At 45.3% G+C, this 19,484-nt stretch overlaps 2 protein-coding genes across 2 annotated transcripts in view; one reads left to right on the top strand and one right to left on the bottom strand.

The window, feature by feature from the left end:
- Positions 1-5,583, top strand: part of UBTD2 (ubiquitin domain containing 2) — a 32,787-nt gene extending 27,204 nt beyond the window's left edge. The window contains exon 3 of the mRNA XM_081093283.1: positions 2,661-5,583. Within this exon, the coding sequence (XP_080949409.1) occupies positions 2,661-3,058 (398 nt within the window). The 3' untranslated portion in view covers positions 3,059-5,583. The remainder of the gene's footprint in view (positions 1-2,660) is intronic.
- Positions 5,584-11,689: 6,106 nt separating this feature from the next.
- EFCAB9 (EF-hand calcium binding domain 9) lies at positions 11,690-19,170 on the bottom strand (the record flags this gene model as incomplete). Its single annotated transcript, XM_081092802.1, has 4 exons — positions 11,690-11,821; positions 13,376-13,552; positions 14,357-14,505; positions 19,035-19,170. The coding sequence occupies 4 exons, from the start codon at positions 19,168-19,170 to the stop codon at positions 11,690-11,692; spliced, it is 594 nt and encodes a 197-aa protein (XP_080948928.1).
- Positions 19,171-19,484: the final 314 nt, after the last annotated feature.

Below are 19,484 nucleotides of genomic sequence, written 5' to 3'. Positions count from 1 at the left end.
TAGAACATATTTATAATTCAGTTTATACTTTGTAAGAAAAAGTAAATCAGAAAACTTCGTGTTAAATACTAGTAAACTACAAGTTACCTTTCCTAAAAATGTTGAAATATTGGAGCTTCTGAGCAATACAGAGTCTGGATAACTTATTTCCAGCATCACCGATATGTGCTGTCTACCTTGTACTTCCATGGAATTGTTATTTTCACCCATTTGAGGTCTGAAAACTGAACCCAACTTGTCACTCTGAAGAGCAGAAGGGAAAAGACTCAGCTTCCCATTGTGATGGAGGAGTGAGTATTCAGATCTAGGAAGAGATCAAGTGCCTGTTGCAGCCGTGGGCAAACTACAGCCTTCGCTGGATCCGGCTGTTTGAAATGAATAAGACTAAAAAAAAAAAAAAGACCGTACCCTTTTATGTAATGATGTTTACTTTGAATTTATATTAGTTCACACAAACACTCCATCCATGCTTTTGTTCCTGCCCTCCGGTCCAGTTTAAGAACCTATTGTGGCCCTCGAGTCAAAAAGTTTGCCCACCCCTGGCCTATTAGATTGAACGTTGTGTTGAGGTTGGCACACACTGCTGTTTCAGCATGGTACAAAAGGCTGCCCTGACACCTCTTGTCCTAGTTTCCAGGGAGCCTAAAAATGTTGCCCTTTGACTGCTTTGGTTTGCAGTCCTGCTGTTTTCTATCTGTTGTGGTGCATGAAGATAGAGAAGCATCTGTGGGAACCACTTTACAGGTCAGTTTGATCCTGCCTCATTTTGCTGATTGAGAAAGGTATTTCAGGTTAAAGAATGTTGCTCAAGGCTGTTTAGCTAGTTAATAACAAGGTTGGGAACTTCATCTTGGTTTCCTAATTCCAAAGGTAATATTACACAGATACATTCTTATACCTACCAGGCTGTCATGACTGATCCTCCAAAATCAGTGGGATATGTATCGGAAGGTGTTTACTTAATAGAAGTGGTGGGTCTTTAGTGAACTCTCCCCTTTCTTTATTCTTCTGATAGCCAGCCCATCTGAAAAACACTGGTAGGTTTCTTTGTCCTAGGACTACGCTACATAAAGTATATAAACAGTGAAGTTTGCATAACTGACCATACCTCTATTTATAAATAACACTAGTGTCCCGGTGAACGGATTTGTGCACATGGAAAGGAAATTAATTAGAAGAAATATTTTAATATCACTATTTGCCCTTTCTCTATAATAGACGTGTCAACCAAATTTACAGTCGACAATGACAGATCGAAACACACACATGCCATCGGCGCCAGCGAGAGCTTTATGTGTATCGTGCATGCACGAGTCAACTTAGCCTTTTTATATATATAGATAAACTTGCTTAATTAGACCTGCTGTTTGATTTAGCTAAACTTCTTCCAGCCCAGTGAAGCACCCCAACTTCTCTTTCAGGTAATTGTCAGCAGCACAGCAGTAAATAATCAACATAAGTAGATTATTATTGTAGGTCACACAGGGAGAACAAAGGGTAAAATATTTAACTGCAGCAGTGTTTGACTGTATTCTGCGCAGTGAGAAAACCTGAAGTCATTTTTAAGTTCCAGCATTTCTTACTTCTTTTCAGTTGGGTCAAGTTTCTAAACTTTCTAAATCTCCGTTTTCCGGCTAATGAAAAGAAAATAAGATTCTACTGAGTCTCCTATCTACCTACTCCAGGACTTCTGTGAGGATCAAATGAGATGAGACATGTGAAAACGCTTCACAAACATTTGGTTAAAGTGTAAAATGTTGCCCTAACCGGTTTGGCTCAGTGGATAGAGCGTCAGCCTGCGGACTCAAGGGTCCCAGGTTCGATTCAGGTCAAGGGCATGTACCTTGGTTGCAGGCACATCCCCAGTAGGGAGTGTGCAGGAGGCAGCTGATCAATGTTTCTCTCTCATCGATGTTTCTAACTCTCTATCCCTCTCCCTTCCTCTCTGTAAGAAATCAACAAAATATATTAAAAAAAAAAAAAAAGAAAAGAAAAGAAAACCACTCTAGAATTCTACTGTGTTGTAGTGAATTAGATTTAGAGATCCTTTTTTTTTGGTTTTCCTTTTTTTAAGGTAGCTGATTCTTTCTTGAAAAGATATCCCAGTGCAATTTGAATCTCTCCCTTAATTTGGCCTAAGCATTAATGATACTAGTAAATTTGAATTTTGTGTGCTCTCTTTTCCTTTATCCTTTAATGAACGTGTGAATTAGGTATGAAATGACCTAAAAGAAATGAGGCCGAAACCAGTTTGGCTCGGTGGATAGAGCGTCGGCCTGCGGACTGAAAGGTCCTAGGTTCGATTCCGGTCAAGGGCATGTACCTGGGTTGCGGGCACATCCCCAGTAGGAGATGTGCAGGAGGCGGCTGATCGATGTTTCTAACTCTCTATCTCTCTCCCTTCCTCTCTGTAAAAAATCAATAAAATATATTTAAAAAAAAAAATGAGGGTAAGGAGCTAGAGCCCTGGTTAATGTAAAATTAGATAAACATTCAAAAAATTGGTGATGGGACATTATTATTGATGGTCAGTTGACAGTGACTGCCATTATTTTAGTGTTTTTCTCTATGATGGCAGGAGATGCTTGAGCATTTTGCAAGGTATAAAAAAAAACTGCGTTTATTTAGATTAAATTCTTATTCATATCTTCTTCCTGAAGGTTCACTTACAGAGTGCTACGATGAACTGGGAAACAGATACCAGCTTCCAGTCTATTGCCTGGCACCACCTATCAACATGATAGAGGAAAAGAGCGACATAGAGACTCTAGATATTCCTGAGCCACCTCCTAATTCTGGATATGAATGTCAGCTCCGTTTGCGCCTTTCCACTGGCAAAGACCTCAAACTTGTAGTCCGCAGCACAGACACAGTGTACCACATGAAGAGGCGGCTCCACTCAGCAGAGGGAGTGGAACCAAGCAGCCAGCGGTGGTTCTTTTCTGGCAGACCTCTCACCGACAAAATGAAGTTAGAAGAGCTGAAGATCCCAAAGGACTACGTTGTACAGGTTATAATGAGCCAACCTTTGCAAAACCCAACACCAGTTGAGAACTGATCTGGTCCTATTGGCTGGTTCCCAGATCCCTCCCACTCCTTTGTATTGTTGTTTCCTACTCTGTGGCGTGAAATTTATTTTCACTGCTCTGAATTCCGTATAATGGATTTAGTTCTGAGGAATTACCAGTGAAAAATTCCATCTGTGATGGAGACCAACAAAAATAATTAATAAAACACAAAGAGCTAGCATTTGAGACTCATGTAATTACAATTTCTAATTTGAGGGGCAGTTAAGAAATAGATAACCATTTATTTTCAAACACTCAGCAACTATGTAATGGCTGTATTTAAATGATTTGGACTGTACATAGAACATCGCATCAATCAACAGCACCAAGCACCTTGTGAATACAGAGTTTTTATAAAAATAAAATATAACTTCCAAAAATCATCAATAACAATGATAAAACTTGAGCTTTTTAGCATGGAAACTGGAAAGAGCAGTATTTGAGGTTTGCTTCTGTTCTGGTCTTAATTCTTTGCTTAATTAATATTTAGTCATTAAGGATTAGAGATTGGCAAATTTTGTCTCAGTATTGCTTTCCTCATCCCCATATGTTGAGTTTTTTATTTACATTCACACTAAATTTTGATGCCTTCCAGCACATTGGTGGCAGGCATCCTCTGGAACACTAGGCAATAATTTAGTCAGTGCAATCAGATCTCTGATTTTCAACTGATACTCAGTTGAAAAGTCTCTTTTCTCTTGCTACATAGGTATTTTAAAATGTGTGTATAACAAAGTGGTTTTCATATCCAGGCATAGAAGGTCACTACTATTTAATACCTTAAATTGTTCTCTCCACTCTGCTTGGAACTTTTCAGAACTGTGTTCCCAAATGCATGGATACTGGGCCAGGGAATACAGGGAACCAAGCACAGCTGTTTCCACTGTAGGATAATAAAGTCATTCTCCTTCTCCTCCAATTTGCAGGAAGGGTGTGAGGAAACCCATTCCATCTGTGCCTAGGAGAATTGTGCCTATGTTCAGCCATTTAAAGAAAATTTCGACTCATAAATTCTAATATGAAAGGTTTACTGATGTCACTTTAACATCAGCAGTGAGACCAAATGATGAAATATTGCTTTATACTTTAGTGCTTTCCTGTTCACTGTTACCTTAGTTATGCTGGATGACCATTTTCCTCTCTCCTCTTGCCTAGCAGAGAGGCAAATTAAGAACCATCCACAGATTTGATTATAGAGGACTGAAAAATCCAGTGAGATAACCTGATTCTTTTGTACTGTGACTGAATAAAGCTGCCAAGGATTATATTTAACTTGGAGCCTTTTCAAGGTTGGTTCCATTAGTGAGAGAAGGGGCTACCACATGATCACTGTATCCCTGAGAATCCATGAGATGGAAAATTAGAGGGAGAAGGTACTTATGCTGTTTGCAGCAGGGAAATAATCAAACCTCCACACCTATTTGGATGTGAAGCACCATTATTAATTTCAGTGGCAAAATGAAACTGCTAATTAGTCTAAAGGTAATGTTCAAAATGGTATTAAACTTCCTATAGCCTGCTAGATCCTATATAATAAAAGCCTAATATGCTAAGCGTCCAGTTGACCTGTTGGCCGTTCAACCAACCAAAGTGTAATATGCTAATGATATGCTAAGGCCGCTCAACCACTCGCTATGACATGCATTGACCACCAGGAGGCATACAGTCACACCCAGTCACTATGACGTGCACTGACCCCCAGGGGGCAGATGCTCCAACTGGTAGGTTAGCTTGCTGCTGGGGTCCAGCCAATAGGGACTGAACGAGACAGGCTGGACATGCCCTGAAACCCTCCTGCGGTCCCTCCCCGGCCCCAATCATGCACCCGTGGGGTCCCTCGACCTGGCCTGCGCCCTCTCACAATCTGGGACCCCTCGGGATGTTGGAGAGCTGGTTTCGGCGCAATCCTGCAGGCCAGGCCAAGGGACCCCACTGGTGCACGAATTTGTGCACCAGGCCCCTAGTATAATATTTATCATTGTAACACGTGTTTCTGAGAGCTTTAACTACTTCCCTTTTTAATGAAATTATTTGAATGATTGTGGCTACATTTAATTTGAGTTTGCTGATAATTGAATCTAAATCCAACAGGATGCAGCAGCATTAATTCCAAAGGAGTCTTTATATATGGAGTTGGAGGTATGTGAATGCCCCATCATTAAATAGTTTTCGTTCATTTGTGTGCCACATTGAATCAGCAACATCTCTCAAAGTTTGTCAATTGGGAAAAAAGTGTTCAAACCTATTTTTCTTAAGTAAATCTGGTGATATCATTAATAATCTATGGTTGGTGGAAGGTCTTTTTTGTTAGTTGAAGATTTAAGCTCTCAAGAGTTTATTTTAAAGGAACATATACTTTGAATAACAAATACTGGGCATGTTTAACTAACCTAGGTGAGAAAACTATGGTGCTGTTTAATTGTAAATAGATTGATATAAGATTGGACCAATACTTGATGTGTACAATTTTAGTATGTAGGATTTTGTGCTTTTTTAAAAAAAAAGTTCAAATTTTCTCTTTGTCTTTGCCTTTTTTCTGTGTGTGTGTGTGTGTTTTTATTGTTACTCTCTACAATAAGGGTAATTTACCTCATTCTAATAAAACCTCTAAAAAGCTTTTCCTCTTTTTTAAAACTTCAACTCAATAAATAACTTCATGCCGAAACCGGTTTGGCTCAGTGGATAGAGCGTCGGCCTGCGGACTGAAGGGTCCCAGGTTCGATTCCGGTCAGGGGCATGTACCTGGGTTGCGGGCATATCCCCAGTGGGAGATGTGCAGGAGGCAGCTGATCGATGTTTCTCTCTCATCGATGTTTCTAACTCTCTATCTCTCTCCCTTCCTCTCTGTAAAAAATCAATAAAATATAAAAAAAAAATAATAATAAATAAATAAATAACTTCATTATCATCAGACTTAGAATCTGCTATGCCAAACCATATGTGGTCATTTATAGATATGCTTTATCTTAAGCATTGAAATCTTGGTCTAAAATAGGTTGTTTTAAGAATCGTGCTGTAAGTCAAAACTCCTAATTCAGTTTTTCAGAAGCCCTGAGCTCATTTCTTACCCATCTTGGACCAAATTTGCAGGTTTTGACTGTTAAATTTTTATTTAAAATTAGTGAAATGAATTCAATGTGGATTCGTGCACTTTGAAGGGAAATTGATTAGAAGAAATATTTTAATATTGCTATTTTCCTTTTCTCTATAATAGAAGTGTCAGAGATGAAAGAAAATTAGTAAAATGTATATGAAAATAATATATAAATTTATTTAATAAACAAAAACATAAAGACGTGACATAAAAACAACATTGATAAAAACAGTGACTGATAAATTGATTAAACTTATTGTGATATCTCCCTGAATACCACATTAAGAGTAAAAACAATCGCCCTAACCGGTTTGGCTCAGTGGATAGAGCGTCGGCCTGCGGATTGAAAGGTCCCAGGTTTGATTCCAGTCAAGGGCATGTACCTTGGTTGTGGGCATATCCCCAGTAGCGGGTGTGCAGGAGGCAGCTTATCGATGTTTCTCTCTCATTGATGTTTCTAACTCTATCCCTCTCCCTTCCTCTCTGTAAAATGTCAATAAAATATTTTTTAAAAAGTAAAATCACAATACATTCTGTCGATGACGCCGGCTTCTTTTTGCTTCATGGGTACATCATGCCAATAGTTAGTCTTCAGACATACTCTGTTGATGATGCTGCTTTCAGCTTCAGAATGTCAACAAAAACAACCAAATTCACAATTGACAGTGACAGATCAAAACACACATGAGCAATTGGTGCCAGCAAACAACCAAATTCACAATTGACCATTGACAGATCAAAACACACATGAGCAATTGGTGCCAGCAAGAGCTTTATATGTATCTTGCATGTGCGAGTCTGCGTTTATTTTTAAATTGCCAGTGCGCGTCATATGTACTGGGTGGTTGGGCGGTCAGACGTACATACAGTCAGTCAGCCTTTAATATATATAGATATAGATAGGTGACACATAGGCCTGGGGGAGAGGGGTGGAATCCAAACACCAAAGTGAGGAGCCTCACTCCTGCCCCTCTCCTATTTATTCTCCCAGAGGTAACACCTGTTCCAGTTTTCTGGGTATCTTTAAAGATCCTCTAGCACTATGGTTCTCAAACTTGAGCATGCATCAGTATTACCTGGAAGGCTATTAAAACACAGATTGCTGGACGCTTTCCCCCAGACGCTCAAGTTAGTAGGTCTGAGTGGGGCCCAATAATTTGTATTTCTATAAGTTCCCAGGTGCTGCTGCTGCTGGTCTGATGTATATGAGTATATTCATCCACCTTACCCTGTTTTCTTCCATAAATACATGTATGACTCTACACCTTTGATTTTTCTTTAAAATGGTGACTAGTAGGTTGTCCATATAAGTAGAGTTAGATTTGCTCCATTTCCTCTTACAGCTGCAGTAGTGTTCCATTGTGGAATATCATGGTGATTTCAGACACTTGATTCTGGTGAGTGTGGCTGTTTCCAGTCGTTTGCCACTGTGAACTGCCTGCCATGAAATGTCCGTTTCTACAGTACATGTTTGTGACTACATCTATTGAATATACTCCTGAAGAGGTTGAATTGCTAGATCAACGAGTATATGCATATAGGGAGTAGATGCTGAACTGCCCCGCAAATAGATTTGACCAATTTAATACTATAGCAGTATGACTGCTCTTATTTCCCTGACTGATCATTTGGTCTTTGACAATCTAAGTGAAAATCTATGTCCTCTAGTTTTTAATTTGTGTTTTTTTCTTTGGGTAAAGGTTAGCATTTTACTGTATATTTTAAGACCATTGGTATTTTTTCCTGTGAATTCTCTTTATGTTTGCCCATTTCCTAGTGCATTTTGGTCTTTACCCTCCTGATTTGCAAGAACTCTTTCTATATTAATGAAATTAGTCATTTTCTATCACATTGATTTTTCTTTTTATGTAATTGATCATGTGCAAATTTTAAGTGTTTTATGGTCAGATCTATTAGTCTTATGTTTTATGACTTTTGGGTTTTCATAACTTCCAAAGGTCTTACCTACTCTGAGATTTTAACAGTTTTATTCCCATGTATTTATTTTATGGTTTTATTCTGGTGCAAGGAAGGAAGTAGCAACTCAGGTTTACTTTTTCCCAGCTTTCTACCCTACTTTTCTTGATACTACTTATTTTTTTTTTAAATATATTTTATTGATTTTTTACAGAGAAGGGAGAGGGATAGAAAGTCAGAAACATCGATGAGAGAGATCCATCAGCTGCCTCATGCACGCCCCCCAGTGGGGACGTGCCCGCAACCAGGGTACATGCCCTTGACCGGAATCGAACCTGGGACCCTTGAGTCCGCAGGCCGACGCTCTATCCACTAAGCCAAACCAGTTCGGCTTGATACTACTTATTGAATAATTGTCATCTCTTTTCCCCATTGATGTTTAAAAATCACTATGACAGTTTTTAAGACTACTATTTCAGTAGTCTTTTCTTGTTGATTAGTAAATAAGTAAAATTAGTAATAGGACAAATTAGTAAATAATACCTGTGTCCACCTCCAACTCTCAAATGCTATGTTTTAGTATTTTTACTTAGGGAAGAAGAGAAGCGTAGAGTGCGGCTGCGAACCTCCCTTGTTGTAGCCAGTCTCCCGTAATTTCTGTCCTCTGGCTCGGTCCCGGCTGTTCACTATGGTGACTGCCCATCTCAGCAGGTGTCAGCAATTTTGATGTGGCCTTTCTAGTCCTTTGTTTTTGGCATGAGCCACCAGATAACACAGGAGAACTAAGAACTAATAGAAATGATTTCACTTTGCTTAATTAGCTACCTCTAAAATTCTTCCCTTTTGTGACTGGTCCTGGACTGAAACTAGTCATCTCCTCAGTCAAGCCTGCCATTCACCTGCCCCTGCAACTGCTGCCCCTTGCCACCCACTGCTCAGGCCCCTGAGCAGACTTGCTTTGTCGACCCAGGAATTTTTTTTTTTAATATATATATTTTATTGATTTTTTACAGAGAGGAAGGGAGAGGGATAGAGAGTTAGAAACATCGATGATGCCGAGGCCGGTTTGGCTCAGTGGATAGAGCGTCGGCCTGCAGACTGAGGTGTCCCGGGTTCGATTCGGTCAAGGGCGTGTGCCTGGGTTGCGGGCATATCCCCAGTGGGAGATGTGCAGGATGCGGCTGATGTTTCTATCTCATCGATGTTTCTGACTATCTCTCTCCCTTCCTCTCTGTAAAAAATCAATAAAATATATTTAAAAAAAAAAAAAAAAGAAACATCGATGAGAGAGAAACATCGATCAGCTGCCTCCTGCACACCCCCTACTGGAGATGTGGCCGCAACCAAGGTACATGCCCTTGACCGGAATCGAACCTGGGACCTTTCAGTTCGCAGGCCGACGCTCTATCCACTGAGCCAAACCGGCTTCGGCGACCCAGGAGTTCTAATGTAACTATGACATAGTCATAATACAGTGTTACTACCATCCAAAGCGTGTTAAAGGTACTTGGTCTAATAAGCTCTATCCTTAAAAGCAGTGGGTTGACTCAATGTGAAAATAATGAAACTTAATTTTAAGTATACCTACAAATACATTAAAAAAGTTTTTTTAGTTTTTTTTTTTATAGGTTGATACTTCATGGTTGAGTGTTGCAGGCTCAATCCCGAGTGTGGGGTGTGCAGGAGGCAGCTAATCGATGATTCCCTCTCGTCATTGGTGTTTCTATCTCTTTCTCTCTCCCCCTTGCTCTCTGAAATTAACACATTGTATGCAGGAAACGTATTTATACGTTTTACGTTGACTGGTAGTAGAGCGGGACACGTATTAATACGTTTTTTATAGACTAGCGGTAGAATGCGGGTAACGTATAAATACGTTTATTTTTATACTTTTTTATTGCTCTAAAGGGATGCTAACATGCAGATATACGAGTTCCAAAGGACAAAATTTGGGTCTCTAACACATACAATGGTGAATTATGTATGTACTTCCAGGTATAACGGTAATCTATTCAACTGCGTAGAGTCATCCTTTCACACAATTCTCTGCCTTGCCATGCATTCAGTGCGATTCTAAGAAAAATAATTCAGTATACATTTTAAAGTAAATCACAAAGTTTCATTGAAAAAAAAATGTAAAACTAAAGTTATCGTAATTTTACTGAACGTTGCCATTTGCACAAAAAATTAGCAAAAATGGCCCGCGCCATCTGTTAGCGCGCAATAAAAACTACCCGCAAACAATGTGTTAATAAAAATATCCTATATAATAAAAGCCTAATAGCTAAGTGTCTGGTCATCCAGTCAGGCATTCAACCAGTCAAAGCATAATATGCTAATGGTATGCTAAGGCCGCTAAACTGCTCACTATGACATGCACTGACCAGAGGGCAGATGCTCCGACCAGTAGGTTAGCTTGCTGCTGGGGTCTGGCCGATCGGGACTAAGCGAGACAGGCTGGACATGCCCTGGAGCCCTCCCGTGGCCCTTCCCTGGCTGGCCAACCTCCTGCGTCCCTCCCCAGCCCCAATTGTGCACTGGCAGGGTCCTTCGGCCTGGCCTGCGCCCTCTCACAATCCAGGACCCCTAGGGGGATGTCAGAGCTGGTTTCAGCCCGAGGGCGGAACAACTGGTCGCTATGATGTGCACTGACCACCAGGGGGCAGATGCTCAACGCAGGAGTTGCCCCCTGGTGGTCAGTGCACTCCCACAGAGGGAGCACCGCTCAGTCAGAAGCTGGGCTCATGGCTGGCCAGCACAGCGGCGGTGGTGGGAGCTTCTCCTGCCTCCGCCACAGCATTAAGGATGTCTGACTGCCAGCTTAGGTCCGCTCACCACAGAGAGCTGTCATTCGGACATCCCCCAAGGGCTCCTGGACTGTGAGAGGGCACAGGCCTAGCTGAGGGGAGTCCGTCCCCCCACCCCCCCAATACAGAATTTCGATAAGCCCACAACCCAGGCATGTGCCCCAACTGGGAATGGAGTTGTGACCTGGTTCAGTTGATGCTCAACTACTGAGCCACACCAGCCGGGCTACCCTAGCAGATGTGATCCATTTGCTTAAGCACCTGACTCAGAGAGTAATTCAGATTCTAGGAAGAACACAGCCCCAGTATCCTTAAAAGTCAGTTTCCCTGGTGGTTGGAGGCACTTCACCATTTGCCATTTTGAAGTGTTGCATCCAGGTAGTTTTAGCCTAGGGATTGGGAGACTAGAAAGGGTCTGAAGTGTTGGACCACTAGGGACTAATACTGGGGAAGCACTGCCTTCTTTCAACTGCTCAGCCCCTGGAAGTGTTGGTAATTATTTGGATACACAGGGACCTAATGAACAGGGTTGATGTGAAAAGCAGCAGCAGAATTGGGACATGTGGATGGACAAAGAGAGTGGTTACTTCACATGACATTCTTGTACCGTATGTGAGCTCAATAGGTTATCAAAGTTAAGAACTTTCTGTTTGAGGAACACTCATTTGGACCCTTCATATATCAAAGTGAATGTGTAGACATACCACTTTGGTGTTCACATTTATTTTTAAACATGCTAACAGTTATAATTACTTGTATTTTTAGATTAATTTCTTTCAAGAAGTTTCTCGTTTGCCTTCCCCTTAACTTTGTGTGGCATATTCTTTTTCAAGCAGAGCCTTCTGTTCCTCCTTCTTATTCTCTGCTTTCTGCTTCTCCTGGTATTTGTCCATGGTGAAGATCGTAAACAGCTTAAATTCCTTGTAATTCAGGTGCTTTTGTTGGGGGATAAAAAGAAAAATTATTTCAGGGAGGACTTGATACTTTGTTTCAGGTGACAGCAGGATTATAAGCATTTCTCACTTAAAAACTTGGAAACTTAAAGAGGCTCAGTAATTAGGACAAAATTATCATCTGATTGTAGTCTAGGAGCCAGGGATAGAGCGTCTATTGTAGACTCTAAAGCAGTGGTTCTCAACCTTCCTAATGCCGGACCCTTTAATACAGTTCCTCCTGTGGTGGTGACCCCCAATTTCATTGTTACAAATTGAACATAATTAAAGCATAGCGATTAATCACAAAAACAATATGTAATTATATATGTGTTTTCCGATGGTCTTAGGCGACCCCTTTGAAAGGGTCGTTTGACCCCCAAAGGGGTCGCGAGCCACAGGTTGAGAACCGCTGCTCTAAAGAAACCGAGAGTCGCTTTCTTTTACTTCAAGTCTAAATGCTTCAGGCTGGCATCTGAGGTTCAGATGTGATCCACCTTTCTCAGCCTCACCTCCTCCTTGCTTCACCTCCTACTGGACTTCTTCGTTAAATAGGCAGAATTCACAGTCTTCACCGTAGTGGTCTCTAAGGATTTTGCTCCTGTGTTTCCATCACAGAATTTCTTCTTCCTACTTACTCAGCTCTCTATGTCCTTCCCCAACACCAACTCCCACCATATCCTATATAATAAAAGCCTAATATGCAAATCGACCGAACGGAGGAATGCCTGGTGGAACGACCAGTTGCTATGACGTGCACTGACCACCAGGAGGCAGATGCTCAACACAGGAGCTGCCCCCAGCCCACAGGCCCCAGGCCAGCCAAGGTGTGTGCCAGCAGAGGCCCCCCCACATCGCCCCACCAGTTGCCTCCTGCAGAGGGAGGCATCTGGCAGCATGGCAATCGGGGCAGGGCCGGTGAGCAGGCGGCGCCAGACGGGCCAAGGCGGGTGCCAGCAGGGGGACCCAATCATCCCGCCAATTGCCCCACAGATTGGTCCTGATTGCCGGCCAGGCCTAGGGACCCTACCCGTGCACTAATTTCATGCACCGGGCCTCTAGTTAATATATATCCTTCTCTAAGCTTCTGTGATTTTGTATCCATATTCTCATATGTAGCACTTATTCAGTCCTCTCTCTTCCATGGGCCTATGAATCTCCAGTTTTTCTGATCCCAGTGCCATGGCATGCTGGAGCAGGTTTTATTTCTTTTTTTTTTCCCCCCCTCACCTGAGGATATTTTTTTCCATTGATTTTCAGAGAGAGGGAAAGACAAACACCAATGTGAGAGAAACACATTGATTGGTTGCCTCCTGCATGCACACCGACCAGGACCCTGGCCAGGGAGGAGCCTGCAACCTAGGTATATGCTCTTGACTGGAATCAAACCCAGGACCTTTCTGACTGCCGGCCGAGGTTCTATGGCCTGAGCAAACCGGCTATGTCTGGAGCAGGTTTTCTCACCGCCCTCCTCACCTGTCTACTAGGTCGAAGGACATTCCCCTCCACCTCAGGACAGAGAGGCTGCCAGGCCATCCCTGAGGGATCTGCACTTACACAGTCACCGGTGATGTCAAAGTCGTGGTAGAACTCTCGGAGGTTGTGTTTTTTAATATTGAAGAGAAAGTCGTACTTTTCGAAGCTCTCCGCCCCGATTCTCAGCGCCCCATCCAGGTCCAGCAGCTCAAAGACCGGCCGGGAATGGCGGAAGATAAATTGCTCTTCCAAGTGGTTCTGTTTGGAGAGAAATGGGTCCGCCAAGAAACAGCATTGTTGGTGCTGCTTCCTCAACTTGCCACATCAAGACTCCTCCTCTGCACCCTAGTCCATTCCCCAGAGCGCGAAAGGCAAAAGGGGAAATCACAGAAGCTCAGGGGCGAAAGGGTGCCGTGGTCAGTGCTCCGGGTCCTGCTCCGGCATCTGTCCTCAAGGGGAACTGAGCCGCCTGTAGTGATTAGGCTGCTAGACCAGTGGTTCTCAACCTTCTGGCCCTTTAAATACAGTTCCTCATGTTGTGAACCAACCATAAAATTATTTTCGTGGCTACTTCATAACTGTAATGTTGCTACTGTTATGAATCGTAATGTCAATATCTGATATGCAGGATGGTCTTAGGCGACCCCTGTGAAAGGGATCGCGACCCACAGGTTGAGAACCGCTGTGCTGGGCAGACCCCTGGCCACTAGAACGCCTGTCCTCACCTTGACTGCAAACCTGCTTGTGAAGCGTCAGGACACTGGTGGTAACGAGTGGGAGGCAAACACACACCAGAAGTGTGTGCAGGTCAGGCGGGAACCCATCTCCACCACCCGTCCCTCTGGGAATTCTCCGAGAAGGGGGAGGTGGCCGGGGGAGAGGCTGGTAACTGGGAGTGTCTAGGTTACGGATGGACCACTTGGGAACCAGAAGTAGTTCTTCCCCACATTTTTTTCCTTCCTGTTTTGAGTGAAAGGAAAGAAAATGTTGGGTGTACTCTTAATTCAGGGCTACCTTTAGCAAGATGGTGGCAGCTGCCACAGGGCCCGGCCCGATACTCGCCTCGTGTGCCAGTAGTATGCACACCAGCATGTAGAACTGGTCAAAACTGATCGCGCCCGCTGCTTCCCAGTCCAGCATGTTGAACACACTCGTGATCTGTTTCCGACTGCAGTTAGTCACGTGATGAAGGAAGTGGTAGAACATCATATCTGTTGGGTGGGGGGAAGATGAGGAGATGGATTATTCAGAAACAGCTCCAAAGGCTAACAAACTGGGAGCCGCCTCGATGGTACTGATGTTGGAAGCCTGTGACCTGGGAAAAGCAACAATTTTCTTTTTTTCAAAATCTTTTTTTTTTTAAATATATATATATTTCAGAGAGGAAGGGAGAGATGGAAATATCAATGATGAGAGAGAATCACTGATCGGCTGCCTCCTGCACGCACCCCCAATTGGGATCGATCCCACAACCCGGGCATGTGCCCTTGACCGGAATCAAACCCAGGACCCTTCAGTCTGCAGGTGGACGCTCTATCCACTGAGCCAAACCAGCTAGGGCTCAAAATCTTTTTTTAAAAAAACATTTTATTGATTTCAGAGAGGAAGAGAGAGAAACATCAATGATGAGAGAGAATCACTTATTGGCTGCCTCCTGCACACCCCACACTGGGGATCGAGCCCTCAACTTGGGCATGTGCCCTGACCAGGAATTGAACTGTGACCTGGTTCAGAGGTCAACACTCAACCACTGAGCAGGGCTAGCAATGATACTATTTTGTTTCTGGCTTTGCCACTGCACCTGCCACGATTGCCCTTGAGCTGTGTGGAAAGGATGCACCGGAGGCGGGAGAGCCAGGCCAGAGAGGACTTGGTCCCTGACCCAGCTCACTCACTCCGCGTGCGGACAGGTGTGTAGCGGTGACCAGTGAAGGGCGCATGCTCCCCGTCCATGGAAGGAGGAGCTAATTCTCACTGGGACCTGGGACACTTCCATAGAGAAGCTGATCTTTCACCTGGGCCTTTCACTGGAGGAGACAATTCAAACAGGAGAAATTTAAAAAATCATTCCCCTTCCATAAAAGCATCAATATGCCTTGTGCTTCTATGAAAGTGAGTGCATTTGGCTACGAGGGGAAGGCACTGCTGCTGGTGAAGCCGTTAGGGCTCAGCGTTGAAAGTCCACCTCTCCTGGAACGCACAGCCCTGCAGGGAGAGGGGCACCACACCCTCTCATAAGGAGCCTCAGAGAGGAACTGGTCTATGCAGCGCTGCTACGACGGTAGCAACACCAGTCACCAGAGGGGCTTGTGGAAGCACAGACTCTGATGCGGGAAACTCGGCGTGCAACCTGTCCTGGGACCTGGCGTGCCTCTCTGACCAGCTCCAGGTGATGCCGCGGCTGCTGACCACCCTTAGGGGCCACGCTGGGATCTGAACGTGACCTGATGCCACAGCCTTGCTGGTGCCAGGGTGGAGCCGTTAAGGCATATTCAGTCCTACAATCAGAGACAGCAATCCGGTAATGTAAAGAACAGGGAAGGTCAGTGCTGAAATTCCACTCACTAATCACCTCTTTCGGGGTCGAAGATGAAAGGAACAAGCGTGGTGATAGGTTTATCCGGTGCCGGGGGGGCTCTGCGGTGGCTCACACACATCACCCAGGGTCACGGAGGGCGTCTCACGGGTCACTGTCTACATGCGATTTCCCCGAGCCCACGGGCTACAGAGCTTCCTCCTGCAGGAGACAGGGCTCCCCTACACACAGAGCATCTCCAGTTTGGAGTCCCAGTGGAAGCTTGCTAAGGTCACAGTGAGCCAGTCACATGTCCTGGTTCGGGGCTTCTGATGGTCTCTTGAAGATCCTTCCCAGTCCTCTCCAGGTATGAGCATGTGGGAGCAACACACTATATAGATATCCTATATAATAAAAGGCTAATATGCAAATAGACCAAATGGTGGAACAATCGAACTGAACAACCAGTCGCTATGATGTGTGCTGACCACCAGGGGGCACGCATGGAACATGGCAGGCATCAACCACAGCAGGATGGTGGAGCAGGTGAGTGGGGGCGCCAGACCAAGGCAGGGTGCTGGTCGCTGTCATCAGGGTGAGCCTCTGGTGGTTACTGAAAATTCTTTGCTCCCATGAGCTACGGTCCCACCTGGTGCTTGCACCCGCTGTGGACCCCAATCACTCGGTGCCATCAGTCAGTAGGTGTGAGCGGCGCCTGCCAGCCCCGATCGCCCATGAGGACTTCTCCACCTCCCCCTGCTCCTGAGGGGCAATAGGGGCAGCAGCTGCCACTCGCATCCGCTGATGGTGCCGGCCCCAATCGCTCTGTGCCATCAGCAGGTGGGAGCCGTGTCGTCAGCGGGTGGGAGAGGCAGCAGTGGGAATGGGGCAGCCAGCAAACAGGGGACCAGGGGCCATGGTGGGAGGGGTCAGGCAGGGATGCAGAGGATGGGCTGAGACCCGCCACTGTGCCCACCACAGCCTCGCGGCCCACAGTTCCTTTCAAGGTGCATGAATTTGTGCACTGGACCCCTACTGTGTGTGTGTGTGTGTGTGTGTGTGTGTGTGTATTTCCAATGATGTTTGTGCAGTTGCTCCTTGAGAGTTGTTTTGGTGTCGGACTTAGTAGCTACTTTTTTTTTTAAATATATTTTTATTGATTTCAAAGAGAAAGGGAGAGGGGGAGAGAGAGAGAAACATCAATGATGAGAGAGAATCATTGATCAGCTGCCTGTTGCATACCCCCTACCAGGGATGGATCCCACAACCTGGGCATGTGCCCTGACTGGGAATCGAATCGGGGATTTCTTGGTTCATGGGTTGATGTTCAACCACTGAGCCTCACCGACTGGGCAACAAATGCTGTTTTTAAAGCAGCTGGCTCTGGCCCACTCAAGTCTCCAGGGCCTTAAGTCAATGATGACAATAACAGCCAACACTAAGTCCTCACCAGGTGCTATGCATTTCCCATAAGTCACACCCGCTGCCTGGAAGGCAGTACTCAGGGCTGTGTCTCATGCTTTCAGGTCACTATCCAGTCCCTTGGCGACCAGAAGAAGCAGCCTGCCCTCTCGGGTATTGCATCATCAGGGAGGGAGGGCGTTGCCAGGGAGACCAGACTCAGCAGACATTCCGGTGAGACTGAGTGGGCTTTGGAGTCCGAACGTCATGGGCTTCAGTCCCAGGTTTTCTGTTTACAGCTCGGTGCCCTGCAGCTGCGTGAGCACGGACTGGGTTTTTGCAAAGAGTTGGTGACATACCCTGTGAAAATCTATGCGTAACGAGAAACACTGAGGCAGGAAATGATGAGAAAATGAAGGTGTCCTTTTATTATATTTTAAAGATTGAATGAACTCTTAAAAATCTTTATGGAAGAAACCCCTTAGAATTAGAAGGGACCTTGCATATCATTTATTTGATACAAACATCCCATTTGACAGATGAGAAGTCTTGCTGCTGAGGGGGGTCGACCCCCAGCAATAATTACAATGACAGTGAATGCCAAGTCCTCACCAGGTACCATGCATTTTCCATAATTGCCTCATGTAATTATCTTCTCCCCCAACCATGAGATGGACTCCATTATTAGAATCCTCATTCACAGAGGAGGAAAGTGAGACTTAAACAGGGTGCTGAGCCCAGCTGCTGTGGCTCAGTGGTTGAGCATTGACCTATGAACCAGGGGGTCCTGATTCCATCCCCGGTCAGGGCACATACTTGGATTGCAGGCTTGATCCTTGGTAGCGGATGTGCAGGAGGCAGCTGATCGATGATCCTCTCTCATCATTGATGTTTCTCTCTCTCTCTCTCTCTCCCTCTCCCTTCTTCTCTGAAATTGAAGAAAAAATCCTATATAGTAAAAGCCTAATATGCTAAGTGTCTGGTCGTCTGGTTGTCCATTCAACCAATCAAAGTGTAATATGCTAATGATATGCTAAGGGTGCTCAACCACTTGCTATGACATGCACTGACCACCAGGGGGGCAGATAGTCAACCAGTCACTATGACCTGCACTGACCACCAGGGGGCAGACACTCAGACTGGTAGGTTAGCTTGCTGCTGGGATCCGGCCAATTAGGACTGAGCAAGATGGGCTGGACACGCTCTGGAGCCCTCCGGTGGTCCCTCCCTGGCTGGCCAAGCTCCCATGTCCCTTCCGGCCCCGATGGTGCAACTGTGGGGTCCCTTGGCCTGGCCTGCACCCTCTTGCAATCTGGGACCCCTTGGAGAATGTCGGAGAGCTGGTTTTGGCTCAATCTTGCTCAATGCAGGAGCTGCCCCGTGGTGGTCAGTGTGCTCCCACAGGGGGAGCGCCACTCAGCCAGAAGCTGGGCTCAAGGCTGGCGAGCACAGCGGCAGTGGCGGGAGCCTTTCCCACCTCCACGGCAGCGCTAAGGATGTCTGACTGACAGCTTGGGCCTAAGCCATCAGTCAGACATCTCCCTAAGAGTTTCTGGTCTGCGAGAGAGGGCGCAGGCTGGGCTGAGGGACCCCCCACTCCCCTCCCCTCAAGTGCATGAATTTTGTGCACCGGGCCTCTGGTAAATAAATAATAAAGAGGGTGATGACACTCTCCAGATCTCCAAGGGGTAAGGGGCAGAGCCAGGATTTAAACCCAGAGCCTGCAGTTGTGTCCTCCTCACTGAGCTGCCACCAGTCTTCAGTGTAAGTTGGGGACTGGACACCAGGTCACGACCCCGCGGAGACGTTTCTGACAGCACTGACCGTTCATGGTGCTGAGGTGGTGCGGGTCGAGGAGGCCGAAGTACTCCACCAAGGCCCTCACGTTCCTCACAGACAGCAGGCAGTAGAGCTTGTCCAGGTAGAGGCACCACAGGAACGACCCTGCCTTCAGTTTCATCTTGGAGCTCCTCATGCCCATGGCTCTGGCAACCGGCAATGGAGCAGAGAATGCAGCTTCGGAACTAGAATGTTGGACACCAAGAAGCTCTGGCAGGAGGTCTTCCTCGATAAAACAGTGTAGGAAATACTAGTTGTCAATAAAAAATGTCTAGCCAGCCCGGCCGGCGTGGCTCTGGGGCTGAGCATCCACCTATGAACCAGGAGGTCGTGGTTCGATTCCTGGTCAGGGCACATGCCCGGGTTGCCCAGTGTGGGGTGTGCAGGAGGCAGCCAGTCAATGATTCTCTCTCATCATTGATGTTTCTCTCTCTC

The sequence above is a fragment of the Myotis nattereri genome (genome assembly GCF_964212035.1).
Source record: "Myotis nattereri genome assembly, chromosome: 5".
Taxonomy (NCBI): domain Eukaryota; kingdom Metazoa; phylum Chordata; class Mammalia; order Chiroptera; family Vespertilionidae; genus Myotis; species Myotis nattereri.
This window is presented reverse-complemented; position numbering and strand designations above follow the sequence as displayed.